This window comes from Myxocyprinus asiaticus, chromosome 4 (assembly GCF_019703515.2).
Source record: "Myxocyprinus asiaticus isolate MX2 ecotype Aquarium Trade chromosome 4, UBuf_Myxa_2, whole genome shotgun sequence".
In the NCBI taxonomy this organism is placed as follows: Eukaryota; Metazoa; Chordata; class Actinopteri; order Cypriniformes; family Catostomidae; genus Myxocyprinus; species Myxocyprinus asiaticus.
Window position 1 is genome coordinate 7,066,177 of NC_059347.1, and position 27,900 is coordinate 7,094,076.

At 39.2% G+C, this 27,900-nt stretch overlaps 1 protein-coding gene across 5 annotated transcripts; it reads right to left on the reverse strand.

Moving 5' to 3' along the window:
• Positions 1–39: 39 nt before the first annotated feature.
• rsrc2 (arginine/serine-rich coiled-coil 2) lies at positions 40–27,711 on the reverse strand. 5 transcript variants are annotated; one of them, XM_051689684.1, is made up of 10 exons: positions 27,587–27,711; positions 22,302–22,452; positions 8,376–8,416; positions 6,895–7,070; positions 4,118–4,270; positions 3,909–4,025; positions 1,336–1,412; positions 968–1,221; positions 604–693; positions 40–521 (listed from the first exon to the last, which is right to left on the reverse strand). In XM_051689684.1, exons 1-10 carry the CDS (start codon positions 27,590–27,592, stop codon positions 333–335), a joined length of 1,254 nt encoding a protein of 417 aa, XP_051545644.1. In that variant the 5' UTR covers positions 27,593–27,711; the 3' UTR covers positions 40–332. The 5 variants fall into 5 exon arrangements, with proteins under 5 accessions (XP_051545644.1, XP_051545635.1, XP_051545652.1 ...); XM_051689675.1 differs by having other exon boundaries at positions 968–1,224; XM_051689692.1 differs by lacking the exon at positions 27,587–27,711 and adding an exon at positions 23,229–23,293 and having other exon boundaries at positions 968–1,224.
• Between the last annotated feature and the right edge of the window lie 189 nt (positions 27,712–27,900).

Below are 27,900 nucleotides of genomic sequence, written 5' to 3' on the forward strand. Positions count from 1 at the left end.
CACTTGCGATATCTCTAATATCAGTACATCAGACTATGCAAGAATCTGTCAACAGACAGTTTTAATACAAAATACAATCACATTCCCAACCATAAATCCCAATGAAAGCTTGGCAAAATCAAACACAGTTTTCAGAGACCAAGTGACAAAACACGTTTAAGCGATCAACTGTATTTACATGTGCATTCTTCCAAGATGAACCTGGACGCTAAATAAATGACATCTGATGAAACCAATATCCATGCAAGCTAATGCGACAGCATTTTCTACAAACACATACAAAGCAGCTATAGGGCTGTAAAACCAATGAGAATTTACACAACACAGAATGTTCAGACGGCATCCATGCCACTTGAGGAGAAAGAGGAGGAAAAGCCAAGGCCCATCCCCCTCTGGGTGTGTGTCTGCGAGCGTGCCATCTCATACTGCACGTCCAGGTTGCGGAACATCTCCTCCTGCTGTTGCAGGGTCTTAAGACCTTCTTCATCAGTTGCTCCTGATGAACTACCTTCATCTTCACCCTACAGCGAACACAAGCATCAAATTTCTACATTCCACACTTGTTCAAAAAATGTAGAAATGCCAACACAGCAGAACACTTACTTTAATGCCCATCAGTTTGCGAAATTTTACATTTTGGTCCTTATTGCCAAAATTGAGCTTCTCCCAAAGCTCAGCTGTCTGCGACTTGTCCTACAACATAAACATAGGTATGATTTAAGGTGTCCAATATAAGACTGCATAAGACTTCATAATAATATGAAAATAAATGAATGAACACTCCCTTTTTTGTTAATATTTATTTTTAACTTATTTTAATACAAGGAGTGTGATAAATCGCATATTAGTTTTCGCAGTGATATTGAAAATTTCACTGGTATTACCATGAACAAAAGACATTTTGGTATCTTGACAGCCCTAAAATATTACATGACACTTTAAATAACAGCAGCTTGCTTGCACTCACCCCCTCTTTCTTCCCCTGCCACAACATTTTCCTTTTCTTCTCCTGTTCAGCAAACTTCATTGGGTTGACCGCTGAGGGATTGTAGTAGCTTGGCACAGCAATGCCAGTCTCTGCCAGCGTTTTGGCCTGAAGTGCTGCCATCTGAGCAGCCATAGCTATCTGCGGTGTGACCTGTGTGCCAGAGGCAAGCAGCGCAGCGACGTTCAGGGCTGGACTGGCTGCGGCGCTGACCGTATCACACAACAGTGGAGCTGCTGCTGAGATACAACCAACAAACTATTAGATGGATTTAGAGCTGAAGGTTGCTGTAGTGGGCCACATGTGAAGTGATTACACCCATAGGCAGATGACTAGTGGTGGTTACTTGCCTACTGCTCTCTCTTGTTGCTGTTTTTCCAGCATGTCTTTTTCCTTCTGTTCTTGAAGCTTCTTTGCTCTCTCCAACCTTAAAATGTGAAGAAAATATGTTTAATAACAGAATTCTAGAAAGCAATTTAGTATGGCTTCTTTTAACTCTAGTCCAGCTTCAGGTGTCATTGTGATCAATGCAAACGGTGAGCATATCATCTTAAAAGGATCATTCACCCAACAATGAAAATTATCTCTCATCATTTACTCACCCTCATGCCATCCCAGATGTGTATGACTTTCTTTCTTCTGCAAAACACAAAGTTTTTTAAAAGAATATTTCAGCTCTGTTGGACCATACAATGCAAGTGAATGGTGACCAGAACTCTGAAGGCCCAAAAGGCAGTATAAAAGTAATCCACAAGATTCCGGTGGTTAAATCCATGTCTTCTGAAGAAATATGATAGGTGTGGATGAAAAACAGATATTTTAAAATATTTTAAAAATTACTTAAAATATTTAAGTAATTTTTTTTTTTTTTTTACTGTAAATCTACACTTTCACATTAAGCCACTTACTGGTTGGGGGTGGATATTGATAGTAAAAAAGGACTTAAATATTCATCTGTTTCTCACCCACTCCTACCATATTGGTTCAGAAGACATGGATTTAACCACTGGAGACGTATGGATTACTTTTATGCAGCCTTTGTAATTTTTGGACCTTCTGAGTCCTGGTCACCATTCACTTGCATTGTATGGACCTACAGAGCTGAAATATTTTTCTAAAAATCTTAATTTGTGTTCTGCAGAAGAAAGAAAGTCATACACATCTGGGATGGCATGAGGGGGGGAGTAAATAAGAGAATTTTCATTTTTGGGTGAACTATCCCTAAGTGTATATCTTAAACATCTAAGTGTTTTAAATCTGATACGTGATCCTAACATGACATGCAATTTGTACAATAGAACATAAGATCCAACCATCTGTGAAATGCAGGTAACAGGAAACTTGTATGGAAAAAAAAAGTTGAGATCTGGACAACTTTTATGGTGCTTTTAACAGTTAAAAGTTCTTTCATTATTACTTCCACAAAGCAGTATCACATTTTTATACCCAAAAAAAAATTATATATATTTATATATATATATATATATATATATATATATATATATATATATATATATATATATATATATATATATATATATATATATATATATATATATATATATATATATATATATATATATATATACACACATATATATATATATATATATATATATACACACACACATACACACACACACACACACACCACTTTATTGGGAATACTTGTACACCTACATATTCATGCGATTATCTAATCAGCCAATCGTGAGGCAGCAGTGTAATCTATAAAATCAACCAGATACAGGTCAGGAGCTTCAGTTAATGTTCACATCAACAATCAGAATGGGGAAAAATGTGATCTCTGTGATTTCGACCATGGCATGATAGTTGGTGCCAGACGGGCTGGTTTGAGTATTTCTGCAACTGCTGATCTCCTGGGATTTTCACGTAAAATAGTATATAGAGTGTATAGAGATTGGTGCGAAAACCAAAAAACATCCAGTGAGCGGCAGTTCTGTGGGCAAAAAAGGGCTTGTTAATGACAGAGGTCAGAGTTACCGTAGCCTTTCTGTCAGCTCGAACCAGTCAGGCCATTCTCCTCTGACCTCGGTCATTAACAAGCCGTTTTTGCCCACAGTACTGCTGCTCACTGGATGTTTTTTGGTTTTGATTACTCATTCTGAGTAAACTCTCAGCATAATAAACAATAGCTTAACCTTTTAAGACACAAAGGTACTTAAAAATGGACCAGTTATTACTCATTTTAAACATTCAGAAGCTAACACTATTGTGTATTTTTTAATTGCTTTAGTCTAATAATTTTTTAACCATTGTGCAAAAAGTCATGTATAAAACAATTATAAAATATCAGTTGTAAAAAAAAACAATTTCCATTTCAGTAGGAATTTTTTTTTATGGTGCATGCTACACAAAGCTTTATGGTGGTAGTCAGTACGGTGGTTACTATGTGTAAAATTAAATGGCAAGTTACATTATTAAGGATATTTGAATACACATTTTTTTACCTTGTGTCTGTGTATCGAATCTGTAGCATGACATCCAGCACCACAAACAATTTTGATACATTCCTCAAGGTGTATTAAACAAAACATTTAACGGAAACTTTGCAGGCAAGATGGGAAGAGGGATTTCAAATCAGAAATGTAAAGCCCAAAAAAGTGAGCAATTTCAACTGTAAAGTTGTCTAAATTGTTGATCTACTTGGTGGAGGAACTTCTAGTAATTAATTTGTTATTCTATGTTATTTTTGCTGGTGATGACACAAATAGAAAGATTCAAATCATACTTATATTAACACATGTAATGTTTGAGTGCTAAGGATATCATTTTAAAACATTATCTGTGATACTCGACAGCAGGCCACAGGGATTAAATAATCAAGGTTTGTTTTTCAACCTAATGTCTGTTCAATTATTAATGGAGACAACACCAGAGATTTTACATTGTACCACTCTACCTTCTGGCCAAAGCTTCCTGAGCATCCATGGCTGTGTTTCTGCCCCTGAAGGTCACAGGGCTAACTGACCCACTTCGACTCTTCCTCCTCACTTTGTCCATCCTCTTCTTCTTCTCCCTAAGTTGGACCATCTCAAAGTTGAAGGCCAAATCCCCATTTTCATTAGCACACAAAACAATAGCTCCCAAACACAAGAGTAATTAGCCCACCTGCTCTTACTGCGGCTCCTGCTGCGATGTCTGTGTTTGCTTTTAGAGTTTGATCGAGATCTGGCCCGTCTCTTCTTTTCGCGACTCCTAGATCTCCTGTCACCGCTGCGTGAGCGAGATCTTCTTTTGTCCCGGTTTCGACTATGATGTCGTCTTGAGTAAAACAGTTTACATTCAAGTCAACTTTAAATTAGAACATATTCACTTTAGACTATATTGTTGGGGTCATAAGGAATCAAATGCTCATTGATCTTTTGAGGTATTAGAGACTTGATGTACTACAAACACATTCTTCAGATATTAAAACTTCCTCTCCAGCCCAAAAATAGCATTTATCAAAACTTAGCAGCAAAAATGCCCCTGAACTTCCACAACTCTGTGATGTCACAAGGATGAATGCACTGACACATGACTGCCCATGATTAAACCTCAATAGCTGCGTTTCCACTGTCGGGCCATATGAGGACACACTAGTGCATGCCAGGGCCAGTTGCGTTCCCACTGTCACTTCCGGGACTTAATCGTGCCTCCTAGGGGCTTATTCGGGACCAATGGCATTTGGCCCGCCGATTACCCTTGGGTCAAAGAAGGCCAACTGGGGATTGAGGCACGGTCAATGTCAAAGGCGGAGTTTAGCAAAATACTCATGCTGCATTTCATTCAAGTTGGATGTGGGATATTCCTACTTGAATTCTCAGATCATAAAGGAATTCCATTGCCAGATGCTTGGAATATGACGTTTAAACAACCAAAACTGCAATGCTCCCGTTAGCTTAACAGGTGTTCGTCTGTCACCAGAGAAGTCTCCTCGCAACCGAACTAATAAACAATGCTGCTATGCTAGCATTTGTGTTACATGTGTACGATCATCCAAAGAGAGTTTAATTGACTGTGTTTTGTACACCAGTCTCTTCAAACGTTTGTTAAACAAGCTTTAATATCTTGTAACATAGGAACTTTGACTTACTGATCAATATTATTTAATAAAAGTGAATGTTTATCACTAACTTTGTACATCTCTGGGTGCCGACATGTTTGTGTGACATCACGCACCTGCATCTCAGCAAAAAAATTTGCGGACACATTACAAATCTGTTAAGATGCACAATGGACAAAGCGGTGCCCAAAGGAAGAACTTTCCATGGTTCGAGATCCTGGACATCATCCTGCTGTTAGTGGAGAGACCACTAGTGACACCATGTCAGAGTTGTCAACGTTAACTTATCTTCCTAGCTAGCTAGCGCTTACATAACTAGACAACTACATAACATTCTTATTTGTTTTGGCTTTGAAATGGGCGGGGTGTGAGACATTTGCACTTGAAATGTCAAGTTTTGAGCTCATAACTCAAATATCTATGTTGCTTGAATTTATTTATCTTGAAAATGTATTTACTTACGATTTTAAGGTGTTAATAACTCAAACGATTGAGTACAAAATTGAGGCAATGGGGAAAACCCATAATTCCATGCTGAGGATAAATGGGAGGAACACGGTGTGTATCCGGGAGGGATTAGCAAATTAAAAGGCACTTGTTAAAGGAATAGTTCACCCAAAAATTTAAATTCTCTCATCATTCCACCCTTATGCCATCCCAGATGTGTATGACTTTCTGCTCTGTAGGTCCATACAATGCAAATGAATGGGTGCCAAATTTTTGAAGCTCCAAAAAGCACAAAGGCAGATTAAAAGTAATCCATGCGACTCCAGTGGATTAATTAATGTCTTCTGAAGCGAAATGCAAGGTGTAAGAAATAGATCAATATTTAAAACTTTTATTACTAAAAATTCAGGAGGGTCGAATACACGCCGTCTCTCGCAAGACGTGTGTGTGTTTGAAAGTTTACGCAAGAACTGACACGTGAAATCCGGAAGCGCAGTGTTGTTTACAACTGGTTTGAATACGTCAACTGCGGCGCCATCTTGGAACAAAGAGAGAAGTTTGAATCCGTTTGAATACAAGTGAATGGAGGAGATACCTCAGACTGAGCTTCTTGCTCAGACTGCTGCATTAACTGCTTTTGTGTGGAAACAGTATCGCGGTCCATAGAAACAGCTGCCAATAAGGGATCTACGTATGAATATCTACGCAGAGGAGCCTTTCGCGCTAATGTCACACAAGAGGCAGTTTGAACTCCACCCTCGTCAACGAGCTGGCCGGAAGGGAACATTTTTAGTAAAAAGTTTTGAATACTTGTCTGTTTCCTACACACACCTAGTGTTTCGCTTCAGAATACATTAATAAATCCACTGGATTTTGGAGCGTCAAAATTTTGCCACCCATTCACTTGCATTGTATGGACCTACAGAGCTGAAATATTCTTCTAAAAATCTTCATTTGTGTTCTGCCGAAGAAAGAAAGTCATACACATCTGGGATGGCATGAGGGTGAGTAAATGATGAGAGAATTTTCATTTTTGGGTAAACTATCCCTTTAAGATTTGGCCATAATGCCTATATGAATGTGCTCTGTACTGGTCACAGACTCGCACGAACCAACGAGGTCTGATGTTACTGACGTATCACCATATTTTATTTGGGCTCTGTATACACGAGTTGATCAATGATTTAAGTCAATGATTTGAGTGAATTGGGCTTTTTTTTTTACTTTAAAGTGAGTCAACTATCAACTGCTATTGAATGAAAAGCAGCGTTCCCGAGAGGGCGGGGAGAGGGTAGAAAATTGTCATTAAATTAAAAAACAATATTACAGAGGAAAGAAGAGTATGGTCTGACAGCTTTAAAACAAATCAACTGAGAAATGTCAAACTTTGTACCTTTCCCTTGAGCGTGATCTTGACATGCTTCTTGTCCTGGAGGACTTCCTGTCTTTGCGGCGGTGTCGCTCCTCCATGTCTTCAGACAGCCTATCACGGCCCTTATCTGACAACTCCTGCTGCTCCTCCAATCCACTTCGACATTTCAGAGCTTTTTCTGAGTCCTTCTTCCGTGCCTGTTTTAAGAAGAATTTGTCTCTTTCAGGAAAATAGTGCAACAAAGAGAGTTAGTAAGTTGGCTTGTGGACAAATTTGCCAAGTCATTTTGACAAGAAAAACACTTACATTTTTCAGACTACATGAGCCCTATCCCAACTTCCACCACCATCCAACAAGTGCAATGTGTACAGTTTCATTTAACACTGATCAGTGCATTTATCCAGCACATTTACACCCAATTCACAGAGCAAACAGAACCAAAACTAGTTATGAGCACCCTACAAAGATTTCTTTGATTCAATCTTTTTTTTTTTTTAATGTACCAGTACTATTTTTATTTTTTATCAACATTAAAGTCAGCATGAAATCCAATGAAATCAGTGCAAGGTTTTCCAAAAGAATAAAAGTTTGTATTTGTTTGAACTTTCATCAAAATGTAATAACTTGCTCTGCCTCTGAATCAGCTTTTCATGTTGGCTGACATTATTATATTACAATATTTAGAATCTGTTTAGTTATTCCAAACAAATACAAATTTTTGGTTTTCAGACCAGTGGGTCAAGAATTTTCCTTTCGATGCATCACTAATAATATTTAAAGATCAAACTTGCATTCAGGTCTGGCTACATTCTGGTATATAACACCCTCTTTTCACAATCCAAACATTTTACAGTAGACAGAATCAAGTCCTTCTTTTACTCATTGAATATTCTGGTTCACTCGACAACACATCACATTACAGAAGTAAAATGGAATGCAAATGATGTTTCATACGGACTTTAAGGCCAAATAAATGCATTATTTTAATTTGTCCTAATGTGCATGCATTCACATAGGTGGGGAATTATCATTCACTGTTTCAATAGCAAATCAGAACTGGTGACAACAAAAGTCAAAAACTAGTGTTGCGTGACAAAGAGATACAGATCTTTTTGTAGGCAAATAAGTTTGAATGACTGATAGTTACCTGTCCAGGTAGTAGGCATATAATTTTGCTATCTGTCAGCAGCGTCTTCTGTTCAGAGTGTCTCTTCGTGCATTAGCACGCTGAGTATAATTTATTATAGAAATGTTATCATGTGATCTACATAAAGGATGTTAAAAAAGCTCCCAAAAAGACATTAATAAAATCTAAGATCACATTACATGCACTTAGATGTGATTATCTCAGTGCTTTTCATCTCAGTCTGGCATTTCATTCTTTTCCATCTAAGCTTCATACTTACCCTTGGCTAAAACTAGAAATGCCAGCTGTAAAACTACTGCTGATGTGACCAGTTTAATTTAGGTCTACATGACTTCAATGGACTAAAATTAGTTACCTCTTTGCTTCTGCTCCGGCTTCGTCTGTGCCTCTTGTCTCCTAAAAGTGGATGAATTGAAAATGTCTAACTGAGTTTAGTGTGTAACTGAAAATACAAATGAATGAATGTTTGAAGGATTAAAAAGACATTAAAGGATTTTCAAAGACTGCATGAAATCGTTCCACAAATGCAATTTTCTATCACGTGTTGACATATTTCCAAGAAACAGGAAGTTGGTGTAAAACATTTTGAAGGCTGCTTTTTTTTTTAAACAGACAACACTCTTTGGTTTATGCACCAGCTTGCCAAAACAGAACGCAAGCAATAAAGACATTTTACATTCAACTGTGGAAGATTTTTCAACACCACGTTCACGTTACGTGTGATGTAAAAAGAAAACGTGCCTGCATTCATTTCTGAAGTAAGGCCATATCTATTCGAGCCAAGATAGTAGGGTGATACCTCTGGTGAAGAGGCCCATGACCATCTTCAGATGAGCATTGATGTGTCTGAATGGAAGGTTCTGTTATATTATTTGATTTTCACGTTGTATCTCTTTCCTCTGGTCTGCTTACTGCAGGATTTGAACAGATGCATGTGGAATTTTTAATTTAGAGGGATGGTGCGTTCTCATTCTAGTGCATTTTATTGGACAAGAAGTGTTTATGGAGTGTACATCACCCCTGAGCAGGAGATGCGGTCATCGATATTTTTGCACCACTTTCTAAATAAAGGCAGTTGTTATGGATCAATTAAACAGTTATAGACCATTTCAAGGATGTAAACAATAACCAAGGAATTAGAATGCTACTGGCCAGGGAGTACTTCCGGTATCATTTCAGGATCCTTTAAATAAGGCTCGGAGTTAACATGTTTTCTCAAAGAACATCAAACGTTTACCAGAAGTGACTTATCCAAACGTGTTGTTGATACTGAGCGTCTATTCGAGAAAGGCAATGAAATTGTAGTTTAGATGCTTTAGATGATAACTGTTATTATCTGTTAAACACAGGGCACACCGATGTGGTTCACGTGGCAGACAGTATATACAAAAGTTATCAAGGTTTTTCCCTTCTTAAAGAATGAACAAGGCCAGAGTAAATAATATATGTCCACTGATAATGATTTGGGTCAAATTTAATGGAAAATATTCAAGTTGCGCTCCATGGCACAGCAGAAATTTGAGCAGCCTCCAGAGTTGTAGGTGGGCGCCGCCGACAGACACAGAGTGGCGGTGGCGGTGCGTGTACATTCATGGAAAACTACTGTTAGAACACGCCATGTCGTCCGCCAGGCACGTCCAGTGTGCGGCCCCCTTAAGGATTTCTTTTTTTAAAATTATAAAATAATTTTCTTGTCTCTTTCTGCTACTCCAGTGTGGCAGGGAGGAGGGCGGGGCCAGGTTGTGATGCTGCACACCTGGCCCCTAATCAGGCTAATCAAGCCCTCGAGAGGGATAAAGGCAACCGGAGGCAGCAGTTCCAGAGAGAGTGCGTTACGGGCAGCTGCCCGGCATGTGTTTGTGTCTGCCTTTTTAAGTTAATCATTAAATTATTATTTATGTTGTTAAGCTGGTTCTCGCCTCCTCCTTTCCCTTTTACCTTGTTACACTGGTGCCGCAACCCGGGAAGGAGGAGGGATGCGCTGTAGTAGAGTCCTCGCCACTACCATCCACCCCAATGGAGCAGCCGCGGCCATCCGTCGGGGTACGGAGGAGCCCGGCCGCCCAAGAGCGGAGGAACAGCTGCCGACCGCAAAGGGATGAGTGTCTCCTAGCCAACCGCCTGGAGCGGTCAGGGCCGCTGCCAGGGGCGGAGGAGACCCCTACCAGCCGCTAAAACGCGGCGGGGTCGAGAGGACCACCAACCACAAGCGGGGAGGGGCTCCTGGCCAACCGCCTGGAGCGGGAGAACCGTTGCCAGGGGCAGGGGAGACCCCTTCCGTCCACCGAAAACACGGTGGGGCGTTCTGTCCACCAGGGGCCGGAGGACTGCCTCCAATCCGCCCAGGGAGGCACGGCTGTCGTCCACTAGAGGGTGGAGGAGTGGCCGAGGATCAGACTACGGCATATCGGAGAACCGGTGAGTTTTTTTTTTTTTCCCACTCTCCGCTCTCTCTCCCGCTGTCGCTCCATGTTGGCCTTTCCCTCTCGTTTTTTTTTTTGTTGTTATTGTTTTGTCACCCTCCCATGTCCGAAGAGGCGGGGATGACCCCCCCCCCCCCCCCCGGGGACTCCCTGAAGGAAAGGAGGGAGGAGTGTGGACAGGAGGAGGGTGGGGCCGGGTCGTGATGCTGCACACCCGGCCCCTAATCAGGCTTATGAAACCCTCGAGAGGGATAAAGGCGACCGGAGTGTTATGGGCAGCTGCCCGGCATGTGTTTGTCTTTTTGTTTATGTTAATCATTAAATGATTATTTATGTTGTTAAGCCGGTTCTCGCCACCTCCTTTCCCTTTTACCTTGTTACAACCAGTTACTCTGAGAACTTAGCAGTTCGATACTGCAGATATTGTTGACTTTTGTGTGACAAATTGCGTGTTATTTTCAAAATATTTAAGTCGTTTTGGATAAAAGCGTTTGCTAAATGACTAAATGTAATTGTAAATAACTTGTGCAGCTTCATTCATTATAATGGGAGTGATCTATAGTCACTTATAGAGCTCTACCTCTCAAACTTACAATTAGTTTGCATAAATTTCATTCACTTACCAGAGATAGGATGTGTGCTACAGTTGTTAGTACTGCACGTATTTAGCCATCTCACTTCTCTGAAGCAATTCATGTGTCCATTTGCAGTTGTTTTTCAGAGATCTAAACACTTAACTTCAGGTATCCAGAGAGCACACAGCCACCGAACAACATTTCCACATTTTAATAATATTTTTTGACAATCGTGTTAACGTTAGTAACTGTAATCGTATTTAAGTCACAATAAATGAAGCGCCTCCCACTGTTGTTTGGAATGAATTTAACAACTAGCAGGAAATGTTTAAGGGACAAAGACCTCACAATCTTAAACTCACTAACAGTCCTTAAAATGGTCGATAGGGGGTCCCCTTGTGGCCCGAGAGGTAAGGAAGAAAGTAACTACACGCTCAAAGGGTTTTTTTCATCATGAAGTGCACCTACAAGTCAGGAGAAGAAAAAGGAAGAGACGACGTTTTGAAGTTGTGTCCTGTTTTTCAAAGGTACATGTTTTCAGACAGTTCTGCTAGGTATATAACTAAGGTGTACTACTGTCACAATACAGGGTTGCCGCAGAGTTTTTAAAATCAAATTTAAGACTTTAAGAAGTTTTTCAACATCTGAACAAATAAAATTAATACTGTATAACCATACCAAAACAAACCAACACAATCTCTAAATAAATCATGTATCACAGACACTTACTTAAACAGGCAAGGACACACATACAATATGGCCTTAACAATGCTTATCAGTAAAACAGGGTAGGCTATATGCAAGTTTAAAATAGTCAAGACATGTTTCTCGGGGTGCAACGTGACGCCATGCGACAAGCGACTAGCTCTGCGCACTTTGCTGGTTTTGTGATTGTTTTCATGTCATAATCCGGTGAGATTCGATACACCCAGTTACATATTTGCTCTTTGAGGATAACATGGCAAAGAAGTCAAAATCCTCAGACTCTGGAGACATTAAAAGACACTTACATGATCAAGCTGAAACCTCTGACGGGCCTGCGAGCCGGGGAATCGATTTGGAAGGCTCGTCGGGAGATGATATCCAGCGTCAACTGTCCAACATCTCGATGATGCTGACGAAGGTTGTTGCTGACTCGGAAGATCTCACTGTAATACGTCGAATGATTACGGCGATGGAAACAAAATTCTCTTGAGTCTTCGGAAAGGGAATTATCCAGTAATCTGCCCGCGTCTAAAACAGACTTGGAATTTATTTTGGAAAAACTTGAATATTTTGAAAATATGACCTGAAGGAATAACATACGAATTGTTGGAATTCCTGAGCATGAAGACGGCAGAGATATGGTGAAATTCCTTGACGAACTCTTCCCGAGTCTGCTCGATATAACAGGCCATAAGCTGGAAATCGAGCGAGCTCACAGAGTCCCGGCTCGCAGATCTGCTGAGGGAGACAGGCCCCGACCATTTCTGGCCAAATTTCTGAGATCATCCTATAAAGATCTCGTGTTGCGTCAGGTGAGGAGCAAAGGAAAGCTCTCTTGGAAGAATCACAATATCTTCTTGTTCCCGGATTTTGCAAATTCGACAAGAGAGAAACGCGATCGGTTCAAGGAATGTAAGAAACTCTTACATCAACGGAAGATTGCTTTTGCACTGATGTTTCCGGCCAAACTGAGAATAGACACCAAGGAGGGTAGCAAAGTATTTTTATGCCCCAAAAAGGCACTAGCCTTCATACAAACTATGGGTGAGTAAACCATTGGGCGTTTCTTATGTGAGTGGACTGACTCGCTGTTCAATGTCTCGACTGTCTGAGGAAGCTAGGTGCCATTTTTGTTTCTTTCAGCGTTGGCTCCGCCTAGCGGCTGGAGTTTGTTTTGTGGCATGACTCCAATAAACTTTTGCATTGACAGAAGATCGCTTTTACACCGAAGTTCCCGGCCAGATTGAGAATGGACACTATGGATGACCGCAAAATATCTACATGCTCACATAAAGGACGTCTTTTATAAAGTTGACGGACTAAGTCATGGTGTATTTTTTTTGCGCGACCTCCGAGTGAATTTGACTCTTGATCATCCGAGGAACAGGGATGCCTGTTTTTCTTATTGTTTTCATTTTTTGTGCTGGTTCCGCCTAGTGACTGGAGCTTGTTTTGTTGAATAACAATCCTTCGGGTCATTTGTGGATGAATTTGTTCGCTCTTTGTGCTTATGCCTCCTGTTGGCTGGAGTTTGTTTTTGTGGAATATTTTTGCAGGACACCGGAATGATTACTTCATCTGCTGCATTCATAACAGCCGGCTCACTGAACAATTGTCTGTCTGTCCGAGGAAACTGAACGGCTTTATATCAGCTGGAGTTTATTTTGTGGAGGAACACACCTTCAAGACAGTTCTGTGAATGAATCTACATGTTCTTTGTTTTTATTCTGCCTGTTGGCTGGGGTTTGTTTTACAAAGTATTTTCTGTTATGTAATTTTGCCTCACAACATTTGAGCAATCCGATGGCAAAGTTGTCGTGGGGGCTCTAGTAGGCGTACATGGACTCTTTGCATTTAGAGGGATTGACGCCGGTTGGCGCTGTTGTGCTCGGGGTTAATGCGCACGTTTTTATTTTTTCTGTTTGTTTTGTTCAGGGGGAAGTTCGGGGTTTGATTGTTGCACGAATGGGGAATGTGGTCTATATAATCTTGCTTTTGACACAATTTTTTAAAATTTATTTTTTATTATATCTATATTTCAGTTGTTAATATGAGTGGATTATCTCTCTCCACGTGGAATGTGAATGGGTTGGGGCACCCTATAAAAAGAAGGAAGGTTATTTCTTTTCTTAAGCATAAGAAATATGATATAGTGTTTCTTCAAGAAACACATCTTTCCCTGCAGGAAGCTGAAAAATTTGGGAAGATATGGGGTGGACATGTTTTCTTTAGTGCTGGCTCAAGTAAGAGCAGGGGAGTTATTATACTGATAAATAAACATCTACAATTCAAATTTCTCAAACAGATTAAAGATAAAGTAGGCAGAGTCATTATTGTTTTAGCAGAAATTCAGGGGCAAAGGTTGATTTTGGCTAATATTTACTAGGGATGTGCGCTACCACTAATTTGACTGTCGTTTAAATGGAAGTTTTGTAACTGACTAGTCTAAAGAGAAACCAACCTTCAGAAAAGTTAAAAAAAAAAAATGTATGCGACCCATTTAAAATACTTAATCTATTCCAAATCCGATGCTAAATTCTACTAAAAAGGAGCATTAATCTGCGACATGCTCGCCTTGAATTATGATCATTGTACATTAAATATAGAACATGACACGCATTCACTGAATCAACCTTAGCGAATATTTAATAGACATATTTATTGAAAACAATTGAAAGAATAGTGCAGGATCAATAGAACAACCCTAAAAGCCTGTTCTAAACGGAAATCACCAAGTAAAAGTTACTTAACATATTAAAACAGTCAGGACATTGTTGAAAATAATTAACAGGTAGACCAAGTCAAATCTATGAGAGAGAAAAAAAAATACACTGGAAAGTTGCGTGTATTTCACGACGTGCAGTCGTGCATTAGCCATGGATCTAATATGACAGCTGTTCGGTAAAGAACGTCAACCAATAACAGTTATGTTAAAAAAAAAAAAAAAAAAAGTAGCTATAGGATAGAAAAAATAGGCCTGTGATGTAGCCTGCAATAAACCTAATGTATTCTAAACATGACGTGCACACAGAATCAAAGACAGTTTAATTCGTTAAGCAGTAGGCACCTCGTTGAAAATAGCCTTCTTAATCAGCAGATTAAAAAAATTGCATACCTAGTCTAAAACAGTTATTTTCTAGGCTACTTACTCAAAAGCATAAATTTTTTGATGAGTAAAATTAACCCGTCGACATGGTCCGGTGAAAGACAGGACTTGACTCACCTGAGGCGTCTATCCTGCGCTTGAAAAAGCCTGCTCAGCGGAAAAATAACATCCAAGCATGCACAGATGTAAAGAAGACTCAAATGTGAAAACATCCATAGGGACTTTCAAACATTTGGAAAGCCGATTCCCGCACCACCGAAGTGATTTCCTAACTACTTTGCTGGGTTTGCTTGTGTAGCAAGAGGACATTTTCCTGCGCGCGCCGCGAGTGAGAGAGGGAAGAAGCACGCGCAGCCTGAGGTGAAATGAAACTTTGTATCTGCTCCAGATATCCTCTTTTTTAAATAATATTTGTATTATTAATTCTATTTAAAATATGTAACATTAATATGACAGTAAAAATATAAAGCCAAACGTAAATGTGTAAAAACTATTATCAGTTTAATGGGGGGAAATATAAACCGACTAGTAATTCCAGTGTCGACTAGCAGCATCAGAACCGTTTAGTCGACTAGTCCCGCACATCCCTAATATTTACGCACCTAACGCATCAGGGCTTTTTCAAAGATCTTGAAGGGATGTTGCAGGCAGCTGGCACCCCTCATGATATAATAATCTTTTGATGGACTCAGTCCTTGATCATAGTGAAGCAAAAGTGTGTAAGCCCCCTAGAGCAACATTGACACTTCATAGGATGTGTAAAAATCTTGGTCTTGCAGATATTTGGCAACTTTTGAACCCATCTGGTAGGGATTATAATTTTTTTTCCATCAGTTCATAAGATTTATTCTAGAATAGATTTTTTTTATTTTTATATCCAAGTCCCTCGTTTCATCTGTTATATATATATTTTAGTCTCCGATCACGCCCTGGTGAATTCAGAGGTGTTGCCACATATGGAGATAAATCATATAGTTGGTGCTTTAATGTATCCCTTTTGCAAAATCCTGATTTCCAACAAATGTTAAAGACTGAAATCAATGTTTATATAGAGACCAACTGGTCCTCAGTATCCTCTGTAGGTGTGGCTTGGGAGGCACTTAAGGTGGTTTTTAGGGGCTGGATCATACAGTATGCCTCATTTACCAAAAAAGCCAAAGCACGTGAACTCGTGGAGCTAGAAGGAAATATTAAAAGTGCAGAGGCAGAGCTGAAGCACCGAATGTCGTCTGATGGCCTCAGAGAATTCACCCGATTGAAATACAGATATAATACTATTTTGTTGTGGAAGGTGGAGTTTTTGCTATTCAGGGCAAGACAGTCATACTTTGAGTTGGGTAAAAAGCAGGGAAGCTTTTGGCTAGATATATAAAGCAGAGACAGTCTTTTTCTACCATTCCCTCAGTGAAATCTGCTGGTGGTGAAATTTTTACCTCTGCCATCGATATTAATAATGCTTTTAAAGAATTCTATCTTGATCTCTATAGTTCCACGTCTTCATCTACTGATGAAGATATTAGAAATTTTGTAGAATCATTAGAACTCCATAAACTGATGACTGAGCAAAAAAATTCGCTTGATTCTGAGATAAACTTGGAGGAGATTGACGAGTTAATTAAGGCCTTGCCTACAGGCAAGGCTCCAGGGCCAGATGGCTTTGCTGCTGAATTTTTTTAATCTTATGCTACAGAACTGGCTCCACTTTTGTTAGAAGTTTATTAGGAATCATTAAAGAATGGAAAGCTTCTGCCAACTATGACACAAGCCCGGATCAGTCTGATTCTTAAAAAGGACAAAGATCCAAGCGAGTGTGGAGTGAGTTATGACACCTCTTATACATATAGATCAGGTGGGGTTTATTCGGGGCCTTAGCTCTTCTGATAATATTAGGCGTTTCATCAATATCATGTGGTCAGTAGCGAACGATAAGTCTCCGGTCGCTGCCATCTCACTTGACGCCGAAGAGGCGTTTGATATGGTAGAATGGGATTATCTTTTTAAGATTCTGGAAATGTATGGGTTCGGGAGTACGTTTATTGGTTGGATCAAGTTACTTTATAGACACCCTGTAGCAGCGGTACAAACAAATGGATTAATTTCAGATTATTTTACTCTGGATAGGGGCACCCATCAGGGTTGCCCTCTTTCCCCATTATTGTTCTGTCTTGCCATGGAACCATTTGCAGCCGCGATAAGGAGGGAAGATGATTTTCCAGGGGTGGTGGTGGAAGGCGTGGCGCATAAACTTCTGCTTTATGCAGATGATATTTTATTATTCGTCTGGCCCTACAGGGCTCAACACTAAGGATTTTTTCTACTGGCCCGGTTGGGCCAGTGCTTCAGATTTTTACTGGCCCTGCCAAAATTTTCACTGGCCCCAACACAAAAATTATAAATAGCTGTTTTTATCATCATGGCTTTAAAAATGTGTCCGAAGATAAATATTTTTTTACATATGTCACACAACGTCCCACAAAATTGATCGCATTTATAATTTGCGAGATGTGATTTATGCCTTATGTAATCCCATATAAGCACTTTACAGATATCAATTCATAAATACATCTTATTACCCTCAGCCATACTGCCATTTACACATGAGTTTTTAAGTGAAGAGTTCTGTGGTGGAGATGATTTGTTTTTGGTCACCCGTTTAGTCATGCTGTCATGCAACTTTTGGCCAAGTATATTGTTTTCACACACAGGATCAAAGATTTAATTACGGAGTTAAAGATGTGATTATTGGCTGAATGTAATAAACATGGGAATCCCTGAGAAGAGACTTGCTACCAAATCGATTGTGATGTGTAATATACATTAGGGACAATTAACAATGTGTACTGTATATAACATGAAATCAGACAACCTAAAGACCAACACAGACTGATGCACAAAGCACAAAAACAAAAATACCTGTACGGTCCAGAAATGAGAAATGTAACTGGTGTTTTATGAGGATGATATGAAGTAGACTGTTTTGAATATTCATCTTCACCCTGCAGCTGAACAGCTCTGATAGAATAGCCTAATAGCCATAGTGATTTTGCTTCTTTTCATATCAAACGCCATTATAATGTCGAATTAATATTTACATTTTGAAACATTACCTAATTAAATCTATACTTACATTTTGGATATTGCGCAGCTTGTGATTTCCAGACACGTGTTTAACTAAGTTTATTACGTCTCATTCGGTGCTTCATCTCTAAAAGAGAATTAATGAGAGAAAATGTGTTTGTTTTTTTACAGTGGGAATCAAACGAGTGCTCTGTCCCTTTACGAGAGCGCATGCATGTTAAACAGTCTACACTGCACGGAGAGAGATGATGATGAGACATATGCACGGAGAGACATGGATTTTCAGTCCTATAGGAAGAAACTGTTGATTTCTTGTGTTGCAATGTGTGGATTACTGCTTTTCACCAACATGTAAAAACGAAAAATGTGGGGATTTCACGCACTGTGAATATGGAATGTGCGGGGATACTTAAAATTTTGCGCAAGACGTGCAATCCCGCTACGAAATTCATTAAGTGGGGTTTTTTTTCCCTTCTATTTTCTACACATTGGTAATAGCTGCTGCTAAGACACTTGGAAAAGAGCGAGGACAGTATGAGGAGAGTGCACTCGGTGTCTGCATGCGACTGTGCCTTGGCGCATCCAGTATATTATGCGCTTGCGTATCTTTGCGAGCTAAATAGAATCGCGCTTGCTCATAGGTTAGAATACTTCGTTCGCTCAGTGTAATTTTTGTACTCTCTCACTTGTTGTTTTCTTGCACTAATGTTTTAAATGCAGCACTGGCCCGATCGGGCAAGTGACAGTTCAAGCAACTGGCCAGAATCTCTCTCTCACTGGCCCCGGGCCATCGGGCAGTGCTTATTGTCGAGCCCTGGACTACTAAATCTCTGCCTTGCCTCCACAGAATTATTCATTCCTTTTCCAAATTCTCAGGATACAAGTCAACTGGTCTAAATCTGAAGCTTTGGCTCTGACAGCATACTGTCCAGTAACGGCCTTCCAGCCAGGCGCCTTACAGGGGCCCAAACAGGGCATTAAATATTTGGGTATTTTATTCCCAACAAATTTGTCTGATTTAGTTAGAGTTAATTTTGACCCTTTAATAAAAAGGTTTTTGAGTGATGTAGACAGGTGGGCTTCATTACATTTATCGATGATTGGGAAGGTTAATGTTATTAAAATGAACTGTATTCCAAAATGTAACTACCTGCTACAGTATCTCCCTGTAGATGTCCCCCTCTCTTACTTCAAGCAATTTGAGAGCATAGCGAAGTCTTTCATTTGGAGTGGTAAGCGCCCCAGATTACATTTTTCAATAAATTACATAGGCCGATTGACAAAGGTGGGCTAGGCCTACCCAAGATTTTGTTTTTTTATTATGCATTCAGCCTCAGACAATTGGCTCATTGGTAGCTTCCACCTGAAAGAGCCCCTCCCTGGTTCTACATTCAACAAGAAGTTCTTGCCCCTATTTTGTCATTGCAAAGCCTTTCTATCAATCTAACTAGAGAAGTTAAATCACACCCTGTTGTTTCACATTTGCACTCAGTATGGACAAAAGTGTCCAGTGTTTAATTCAGTCATTTATCTAAATGTAAACCCCAAACTATGCATTAGTAAGTCCCCTTTTTGTTGGTCAGAGTGGATTGCGAGGGGGGTTAATACACTCGGTGATCTTTATGAGAATGGTGTGATGAGATCCTTTGAAAATTTGGTTCAATATTTTGGGATCCCCAGATCTCAGTTTTTTAGGTATCTTCAGCTATGCCACTTGCTGTCTTATTTTTGGGAATTGCATATACCCCCCTAAAGCAGTAGATACTCTAGGAGAGGTGATTTCTGCTTTTGGAAAAGGCCATGAGGCATCAGTGTATTACTCTTTATTAATTCAGAGTCTGGGGGACGGAGTCTCAACCACTCTCAAGAGATCATGGGAGAAAGATTTAAATTTGGAATTGGAGGAGGGAGAATGGGCTAGGATTTTAAAAAACATAAAAACTGCATCTAGAGATGCAAGGGTGCGCCTTATACAGTTGTGCTCAAAAATTTGCATACCCTTGGAGAATTGGTAATATATGTACCATTTCTAGAGAAAACAGGAGTGAGCAGGCAAAACACATTTCTTTTATTTCTTATGGGATTCATATTCAACTGTAGGTTATAACAGAATGGCACAATCATAAAACAAAACATGGCAACAAAGAAAAAAATGAAATGAACCCTGTTCAAAAGTCTGCATACCCTTAGTTCTTAATACTGTTTATTGCCCCCTTTAGCATCAATGACAGCGTGCAGTCTTTTGTAATAGTTGTCTACGAGGCCCCAAATTCTTGCAGGTGGTATAGCTGCCCATTCGTCTTGGCAAAATGCCTCCAATTCATGCAAAGTCTTTGGTCGTTTTGCATGAACCGCACGTTTGAGATCTCCCCAGACTGGCTTGATGATATTAAGGTCAGGAGACTGTGATGGCCACTCCAGAACCTTTACCTTTTTCTGCTGTAACCACTGGAAGGTCAACTTGGCCTTGTGCTTAGGGTCGTTGTCGTGCTGGAAAGTCCAAGGGTGTCCCATGCGCAGCTTTCGTGCAGAAGAACGCAAATTGTCTGCCAGTATTTTCTGATAACATGCTGCATTCATCTTGCCATCAATTTTCACAAGATTCCCCGTGCCTTTAGAGCTCACATACCCCCAAAACATCAGTGAGCCACCACCATGCTTCACAGTGGGGATATTATTCTTTTCACTATAGGCCTTGTTGACCCCTCTCCAAACATAGCACTTATGGTTGTGACCATATTACAAATTACAGTGTGCCAGAAGCTGTGAGGCATGTCAAGGTGTTGTCAGGCATATTGTAACCGGGCTTTTTTGTGGCATTGGCGCAGTAAAGGCTTCTTTCTGGCAACTCGACCATGCAGCTCATTTTTGTTCAAGTATCGTCATATTGTGCTCCTTGAAACCACCACACCATCTTTTTCCAGAGCAGCCTGTATTTCTCCTGAGGTTACCTGTGGGTTTTTCTTTGTATCCCAAACAATTCTTCTGGCAGTTGTGGCTGAAATCTTTCTTGGTCTACCTGACCTCGGCTTGGTATCAAGAGATCCCCGAATTTTCCACTTCTTAATAAGTGATTGAACAGTACTGACTGGCATTTTCAAGGCTTTGGATATCTTTTTATATCCTTTTCCATCTTTAGACAGTTCCATTACCTTGTTACGCAGGTCTTTTGACAGTTCTTTTCTGCTCCCCATGGCTCAGTATCTAGCCTGCTCAGTGCATCCACGTGAGAGCTAACAAACTCATTGACTATTTATACACAGATACTAATTGCAATTTAAAAACCACAGGTGTGGGAAATTAACCTTTAATTGCCATTTAAACCTGTGTGTGTCACCTTGTGTGTTTGTAACAAGGCCAAACATTCAAGGGTATGTAAACTTTTGATCAGGGCCATTTGGGTGATTTCTGTTACCATTATGATTTAAAAAGGAGCCAAACAACTATGTGATAATAAATGGCTTCATATGATCACTATCCTTAAATAAAAGCATGATCAGTCATATTTTCAAAATCAATGCCAAAATTTCAGCTCTGTCTGAAAAAAATTTCTGTTTTACCTTACCATTTTGAGCCCGAGTCCAATAGCGACACATCGGAAGATCAACCCGAACCACCATTTCAAGCACGACAAGAACAGGACGTTTCTCTGTGGTAAGTTTATATGTAGTTTGACAATAACATGAGTTAGCCGGTTAGCAGAGGCTAACAGCTAACAGCCTGCACTGGCTGTACATGTAAACAGACCAGAGGCGGGTTTTTTGTTACCAAATTACGTAGGTTAGTACAGGAAGTAAGTCTGGAATTACTAACGACTCCTTTCAGGTATTCATAATCGGTTCTTTCTTCTGGGTGTCAATAATTCCATATTTCGTGCACAGTGATTTTTGAAACTTTGCAGACTTTTTTTTACATTTACAAACAGCAATATAACACACTACATGAAAGGTAATATTTGAAAAACCATAATAGGTGCTCTTTAAGACTTCTGTTGTATCATTTAAGATATTTAAGACTTTTTGTTACCTTAAATTTTGGAAAACTGAGTTTAAGACATTTTAAGACTTTTTAAGGATCCGCGGGAACCCTGCAATAGACATAGTGCAGCTAGCCAAGATTATATTGTCAAAAATGTCTTTGATAACCATCTCCATTAGTGATAGCCACAGGATTGCTGCTCTTTTTCAAACTGAACCCACCTCTTCCTCTGCGGTACACGCCTTTCAAATAGACCATAGGCGTTCCCATGTGTAAAAAACGCTATGTATGAGCTTTCCCTAGTGTGTAGATGCCCTCAATTGGACCACTCTGGTCTGTGTTTGCATACTTGTGTAAAGTATGCTTCTGCCTTAAGGTAAAGTATGTGAGTGTTTAGATTTTAAAGAATTGTTTACCTGACTTTCGTTTTCGGTCCACTGAGCGTGATCTGGAGCGTGAATGCTTCGAGCGCTTAGATTTTTTAGTCATTTCCAGCCCGACTCTTCGATGATCCTGGTCTGTCTGCAATTTTCCAGACAGACAGTCGTTGAATTCGGCATCATTTGCCTGATTGGAGATAAATCACAATACATATACATGATAATAATTTGAGAATGATATTAATCCACCCATGGCTAATATAACAAATCCAATATATAACAATAATATAACAAATACAGATTACATGTATGCCTGTTGACAATGGTGGAGAGTAGTGGTCGCCCGGTATATCGCAGAGGCTGATAAATCTGCCGATATTTGGAATTATTTAATTATCGGCATTGGCCAAAAATGTTTCCCCTTTGGCCAACTTGTTTCTTGAGGGCACTGAGAATCACCTGCTTGCATGTGAAGCGACCGAGACATGTAAACGACCAGTCACTGTTTGTTTTGTTGTTACATGCCATCGTGTTACTACAATAACAGACCAGTGTGCAACACAGTGTCAAAACGGTCCGCATATCAGAGCCGCGGCAGATGCGTTTGAGCTCATAATGTTAAAGTGCTCTCCTGTTTCATTCTCTCTCTCCCTCCTAAACAGTTCCCTGTAACTTTTAACTGTCTTGTCTAATGATAAAAAGGCAAATATCAATAAAACTAATATCATATTCCATCTCCAAATATGCACATATCTCGTTTAAACAGATGTAATAAACCAACCTCACTCAACATCAACAGATCAAGCATCATAAATCTTCCTCTGAAGCATGTATTCTAACAGACTCTTCTCAACAATTCCCTGTAACTTTTCTAATGATAAAAGGCAAATATTAATAAAACTTCTATTATATACCATCTGCAAATATACAGATTTCTCATTTAAAAAGATGTAATTCACGAACCTCACAAAAATCCAGTGTTTTCTTCCCATCGAGCGCTCATCTAATATCTTCCTCTGAAGCATGTATTCTATCATCCAGAATCAAAAATTTCAGGATCAGGATCAAAAGTTCCTCTGATTCACAAACCATGACAGTCAGTCCACAACAATCCAAGCAGGCGATCCAGGCCGTTTTCTCATCTAGTTCTTTTAGATCTTAGTGCTGCCTTCGACACGATAGATCATGACATTATCTTGAATAGGCTGGAGAATTATGTCGGCATTAGTGGACTTGCATTAGCATGGTTTAGGTCCTAATTATCAGACCGCTACCACTATGTATGTGTAAACGAGGAATTGTCAAATCAAACAAAAGTTAAGTATGGAGTGCCACAGGGATCAGTTTTAGGGCCTCTGCTTTTCTCCTTATACATGCTTCCCCTGGGAGATATTATCAGGAATAAGTTTCCATTGTTATGCCAACAATACCCAACTTTATATTTCTTCTAAACCCAATGAAAATTCACAATTCTCCAAATTAGCAGAGTGTATCAATGAAATCAAAGATTGGATGGCCAGAAATTTCCATCTACTCAAATCTGACAATAAAGAGGTACCAGGACATAAAACCTCTAAAAATAATCCGCTAAATTATAATTTGACTCTCGATGGATGTACTGTTACGTCATCTTCTACAGCAAAGAACTTACGTGTTATATTTGATACCAATCTGTCCTCTGAAAATCAAATTTCCAATGTTTGTAGAACAGCATTCTTCCACCTCAGAAATATTGCTAAGTTACGACGCATGCTCTCTGTTTCTGATGCCAAAAAACTAATTCTTGCGTTCATGACCTCAAGACTAGATTATTGTAATGCATTACTGGCAGGATGTCCAGCAAGTTAAAAAATAAACTTCAACTGGTTCAAAATGCAGCTGCCAGAGTGCCGACTACAACCAAGAAATATGATCATATTAGCCCAATTATATCATCGTTACATTGGCTACCAGTTAAAATTTAAAATTCTTTAACTATACTGAACAAAAATATAAACGCAACATGCAACAATTTCAAGGATTTTACTGAGTTACAGTTCATTTAAGGAAATCAGTCAATTGAAATAAATTCATTAGGCCCTAATCTAATCTAATCAATGCGTATGGAAATTTTCTGGGATATTTATTTCAGCTCATGAAACATGGGACCAACACTTTACATGTTGCGTTTATATTTTTGTTCAGTGTACATACAAAGCTTTGAATGGTCTAGCTCCACAGTACTTAAGTGACTTTCTGACACGCTATATTCCATCATGTTCATTACGATCACAAAATTTGTGCTTAATAATTCCAAGAATATCAAAATCCACAAAAGGAGGTAGATCCTTTTCATATTTGGCTCCTAAACTATGGAATAGTCTCCCTAACACTGTTCGGGATGCAGACACACTCACTCAGTTTAAGTCTAGACTAAAGACTAGTAACCGACCGATATATCGGTATCAGCTTATATTTTACCGATATGCACCGATATGAAAACTTTTTTGCAGAACATATAATGCAGAAAACAATGCTTTAGAATTGGTGTCTTAGCATAGTTTGTCCAGCAGAGCGCGCGCCGATTGTTTACAGAGTTGACTCTGAGCTGACGGTGGTTCTGCAGACAGGGCGGAGTTAAATGGTGTGGATTTGAGTGATCTCTTCTCCTCAAATTGCTAACTAGTTTGTGAAATACATACTGGAAAGTTAATAAAAAATTACCCCATCATTTTATATAACTAATATAACCTTATCCCTGTCCCTGACAACCATGTCACTCATGTTTATCACATCTGTTTGCTATGTTAGCCAGCTATAGTTTGTCAGTGCATTAAGTAATGTAGCATATTGAAAGGTAAACATCAGAACATCTTTTTGCAGCTCAGCAGACAACGGTGCGGTGGTGGATTGTGTGTGGTGAGTGTTGATTTCATGCTTCGCTGTTGCCTAGTTGGTGAGACACAATGCTGGAAAGTAAATAAAGTCCATCTTTTACTCTCTGTGACAACGAGCTTATAGTTAACTAGCTAATAACGTAGCTACTTTCATTGTTGTCAGCTGAGTGGAAGCTAACGTGTAAACATGTATTCACCAAAGTGTTTGTTCAGGATTCAGTTTGGTACCCCCTTCAACCAAACAATTCCAGTCATTGCATTTATAAAATGTAATATTTAAAAGTCAGGTTTTCCAGACATTAAAATAGGATACGTAATAAAAGTAGATTTAATAAATAGCATATTTGCCCTGTGTAAATAATAATATATAGGAACTGTATCTAAAATAAATGAGGGGTGATAAATAAATACTAATACAACAGGCTGGAAAAATAGACATTTATTCATTTTAATATCCTATATATACATATTTTGAGTGTTGAAACTTGACACTGGGTGACGCACCCTAAAAACTGCACCGTTAGATCGATTTCATGCTGAAGAGCCGCTTAAAAAATTTTTTCTTTCTCTCTCGTAAATGTAAACGAGTGTAAATGTCAACATCATACTGTATGTCGAAAGGACTGAAGCCTGTCAACCAAAACATGAGCTCATTGATGTCATTAAATGAGTCTGCTTTTTTATTCGATCAGTTACTCCTGGTCGGAGGCTGCCGTATACATTTAGTTTATATGTAGGTTTACGTCCTACATAAATTTAATGGTGCAACACTCAAATATTTAGTAGAGCGTAAATTGTGACTTAGTGCCCATTTACGCCACAACTAGGCTAAGTTGTAACGTATGTATAGCTGGTGCAACCGGCCCCTGATGTTTATTTAGCTATTTATTTTATCTTAATTTATTCTTTATTTTAATGGTCAGCAATTGACTTATACTAACAGTACTGATGTTTATTAAGCTGTTTATTGTATTTTTATTTATTCTTTATTTTCTCAGTGTTCATTTCTAGAATTTGTTGACAATGTATAATAATAATTTCAAATGTTCTTTGATACAAATATTTGTTTAAGAAAGCAGCCTTCTGAGAACCTTTGCATAGTCATATCGGTGCAAAATCAGTGCACAATCCACATAGAAAAGGTCTGTTTTCATTCCAGCTCAAAAATTAGCTATATCAGTCACCATATCGGTAATCGGTGAATTTTCCCTCTCTAAAATTGGTATCGGTCTCAAAAATATCATATCGGTCGGGCTCTACTAAAGACTCATCTATTTAGCCGCGCATACACCTAATTTATCCATCAACTCACAATTAGGCTGCTTTAGTCAGGTCTACCGGAACCAGAAACATCTATCATGATCTATAACTCTACATAAAATTGTATGGCATCTACGCTAATATTATTCTATTTGTTTCCATGTCTCAACCTCAGGATTCATATCCCGAGTTTACCAGAGCCGGCCAGATCCAGCTCCGTTCCTACTTGATGTCGGACTCCACTGCTACTTGTCGCCAAGTGATGATGACAAACTACAGCTAATAGTCTTTTGACTTCATTCCGATCTGAAAATTTAAAAAAGCGGATACATAAACAAGCCCGAGGACTTCATAGATCTTCTTCAGTGTGTTTGAAATCAACATGCACGGACACAGATGACAAGCACGAACATCTGAAGCTCCTTTCATACAGCTACTTCCCTAAAAAGAATTGTTGAGTTTGTCCTTACATTAAATTTAAACTCCTAGGGGAAACAGCTCACCGGTTTTATTTGCAAAACAAAACAAAATTTAATTTTCTTGGTTTATTATCATGCATTTCACTGGTGTTATGATTGATGTATGTCGTAATGAAATCAGAGACCCTCCCTCGAAATCCAAAAACAAGTAGTCACAGAAGACATCTAAACAGCGATGTGTCTTGGATCGCTTCAGAAGACGTGGATTCAACCACTGTTGTCTTATGGATTACCTTTATGCTGCGTTTATGTTCTTTTTGGAGACTGAAAATTTTGTCACAATCCACTTGCATCGTATGGACAAAAAGACATCATCTCTCTATAAAAATACCTTCGTTTGTGTTCCGCAGAAGAAAGAAAGTCATACGAGTTTGAGACGACGTAAAGGTGAGTAAATGATGATTAAATTATCACTTTTGTGTGAACTGTTCCTTTAACTAATTACCGCCTGTCTGTGTTGTTGATGCTGCTTGAGAGTTCGTTCTAACAACGTTTTTAACATCTCATATACACAATACGTTTGACCTTTATCAACCAGCATCTTATTTCACACCGTTGCTTTGAATATTACGATTTATTCCTTTCTATCTTATTATATCCGCCATTTTCCGAGTATGGGCTGCAGCTAATAAATGCCCGTTTCGTTAACTTTAAGCTTTCGTCATACGTTTTAAACACAGAAAAATAATCAAACTAATGTACTTGCCGCCATGTCATCCAATAAATGAATTATCTATCCGATTAAATCGCTGTTGTTAGTCACCAAATTCGTAAACCTCCTTCTCTCATCCGTTTCTTTTGCTGTTGAACAACAATACCCGGATGTTTCTTCTTCTCTGGAAATTTATGGAGAGCATTGCGTTACAGCGCCACCCTTCGGCTGCTCCTCGCTGTACTGCAGGGAGTTGGAATTAGATCTGACTGATATTTGAAGCAGATGTAAAAAAAAAAAAAAGAATTTTTCGTCATGATATATATTCTGTATATATTTAAATGTGTGGTTAATATTTATATTACTGT

Excerpts from the sequence above, each read along its gene's own strand:
- rsrc2 (XM_051689675.1), bottom strand. Across the intron at positions 1,413-3,908 it reads CAGGAAGCTTTGGCCAGAAG|GTTGGAGAGAGCAAAGAAGC; the intron begins GTAGAGTGGTAC and ends TCACATTTTAAG. Across the intron at positions 1,225-1,335 it reads GCAACAAGAGAGAGCAGTAG|CAGCAGCTCCACTGTTGTGT; the intron begins GCAAGTAACCAC and ends GTTGTATCTCAG.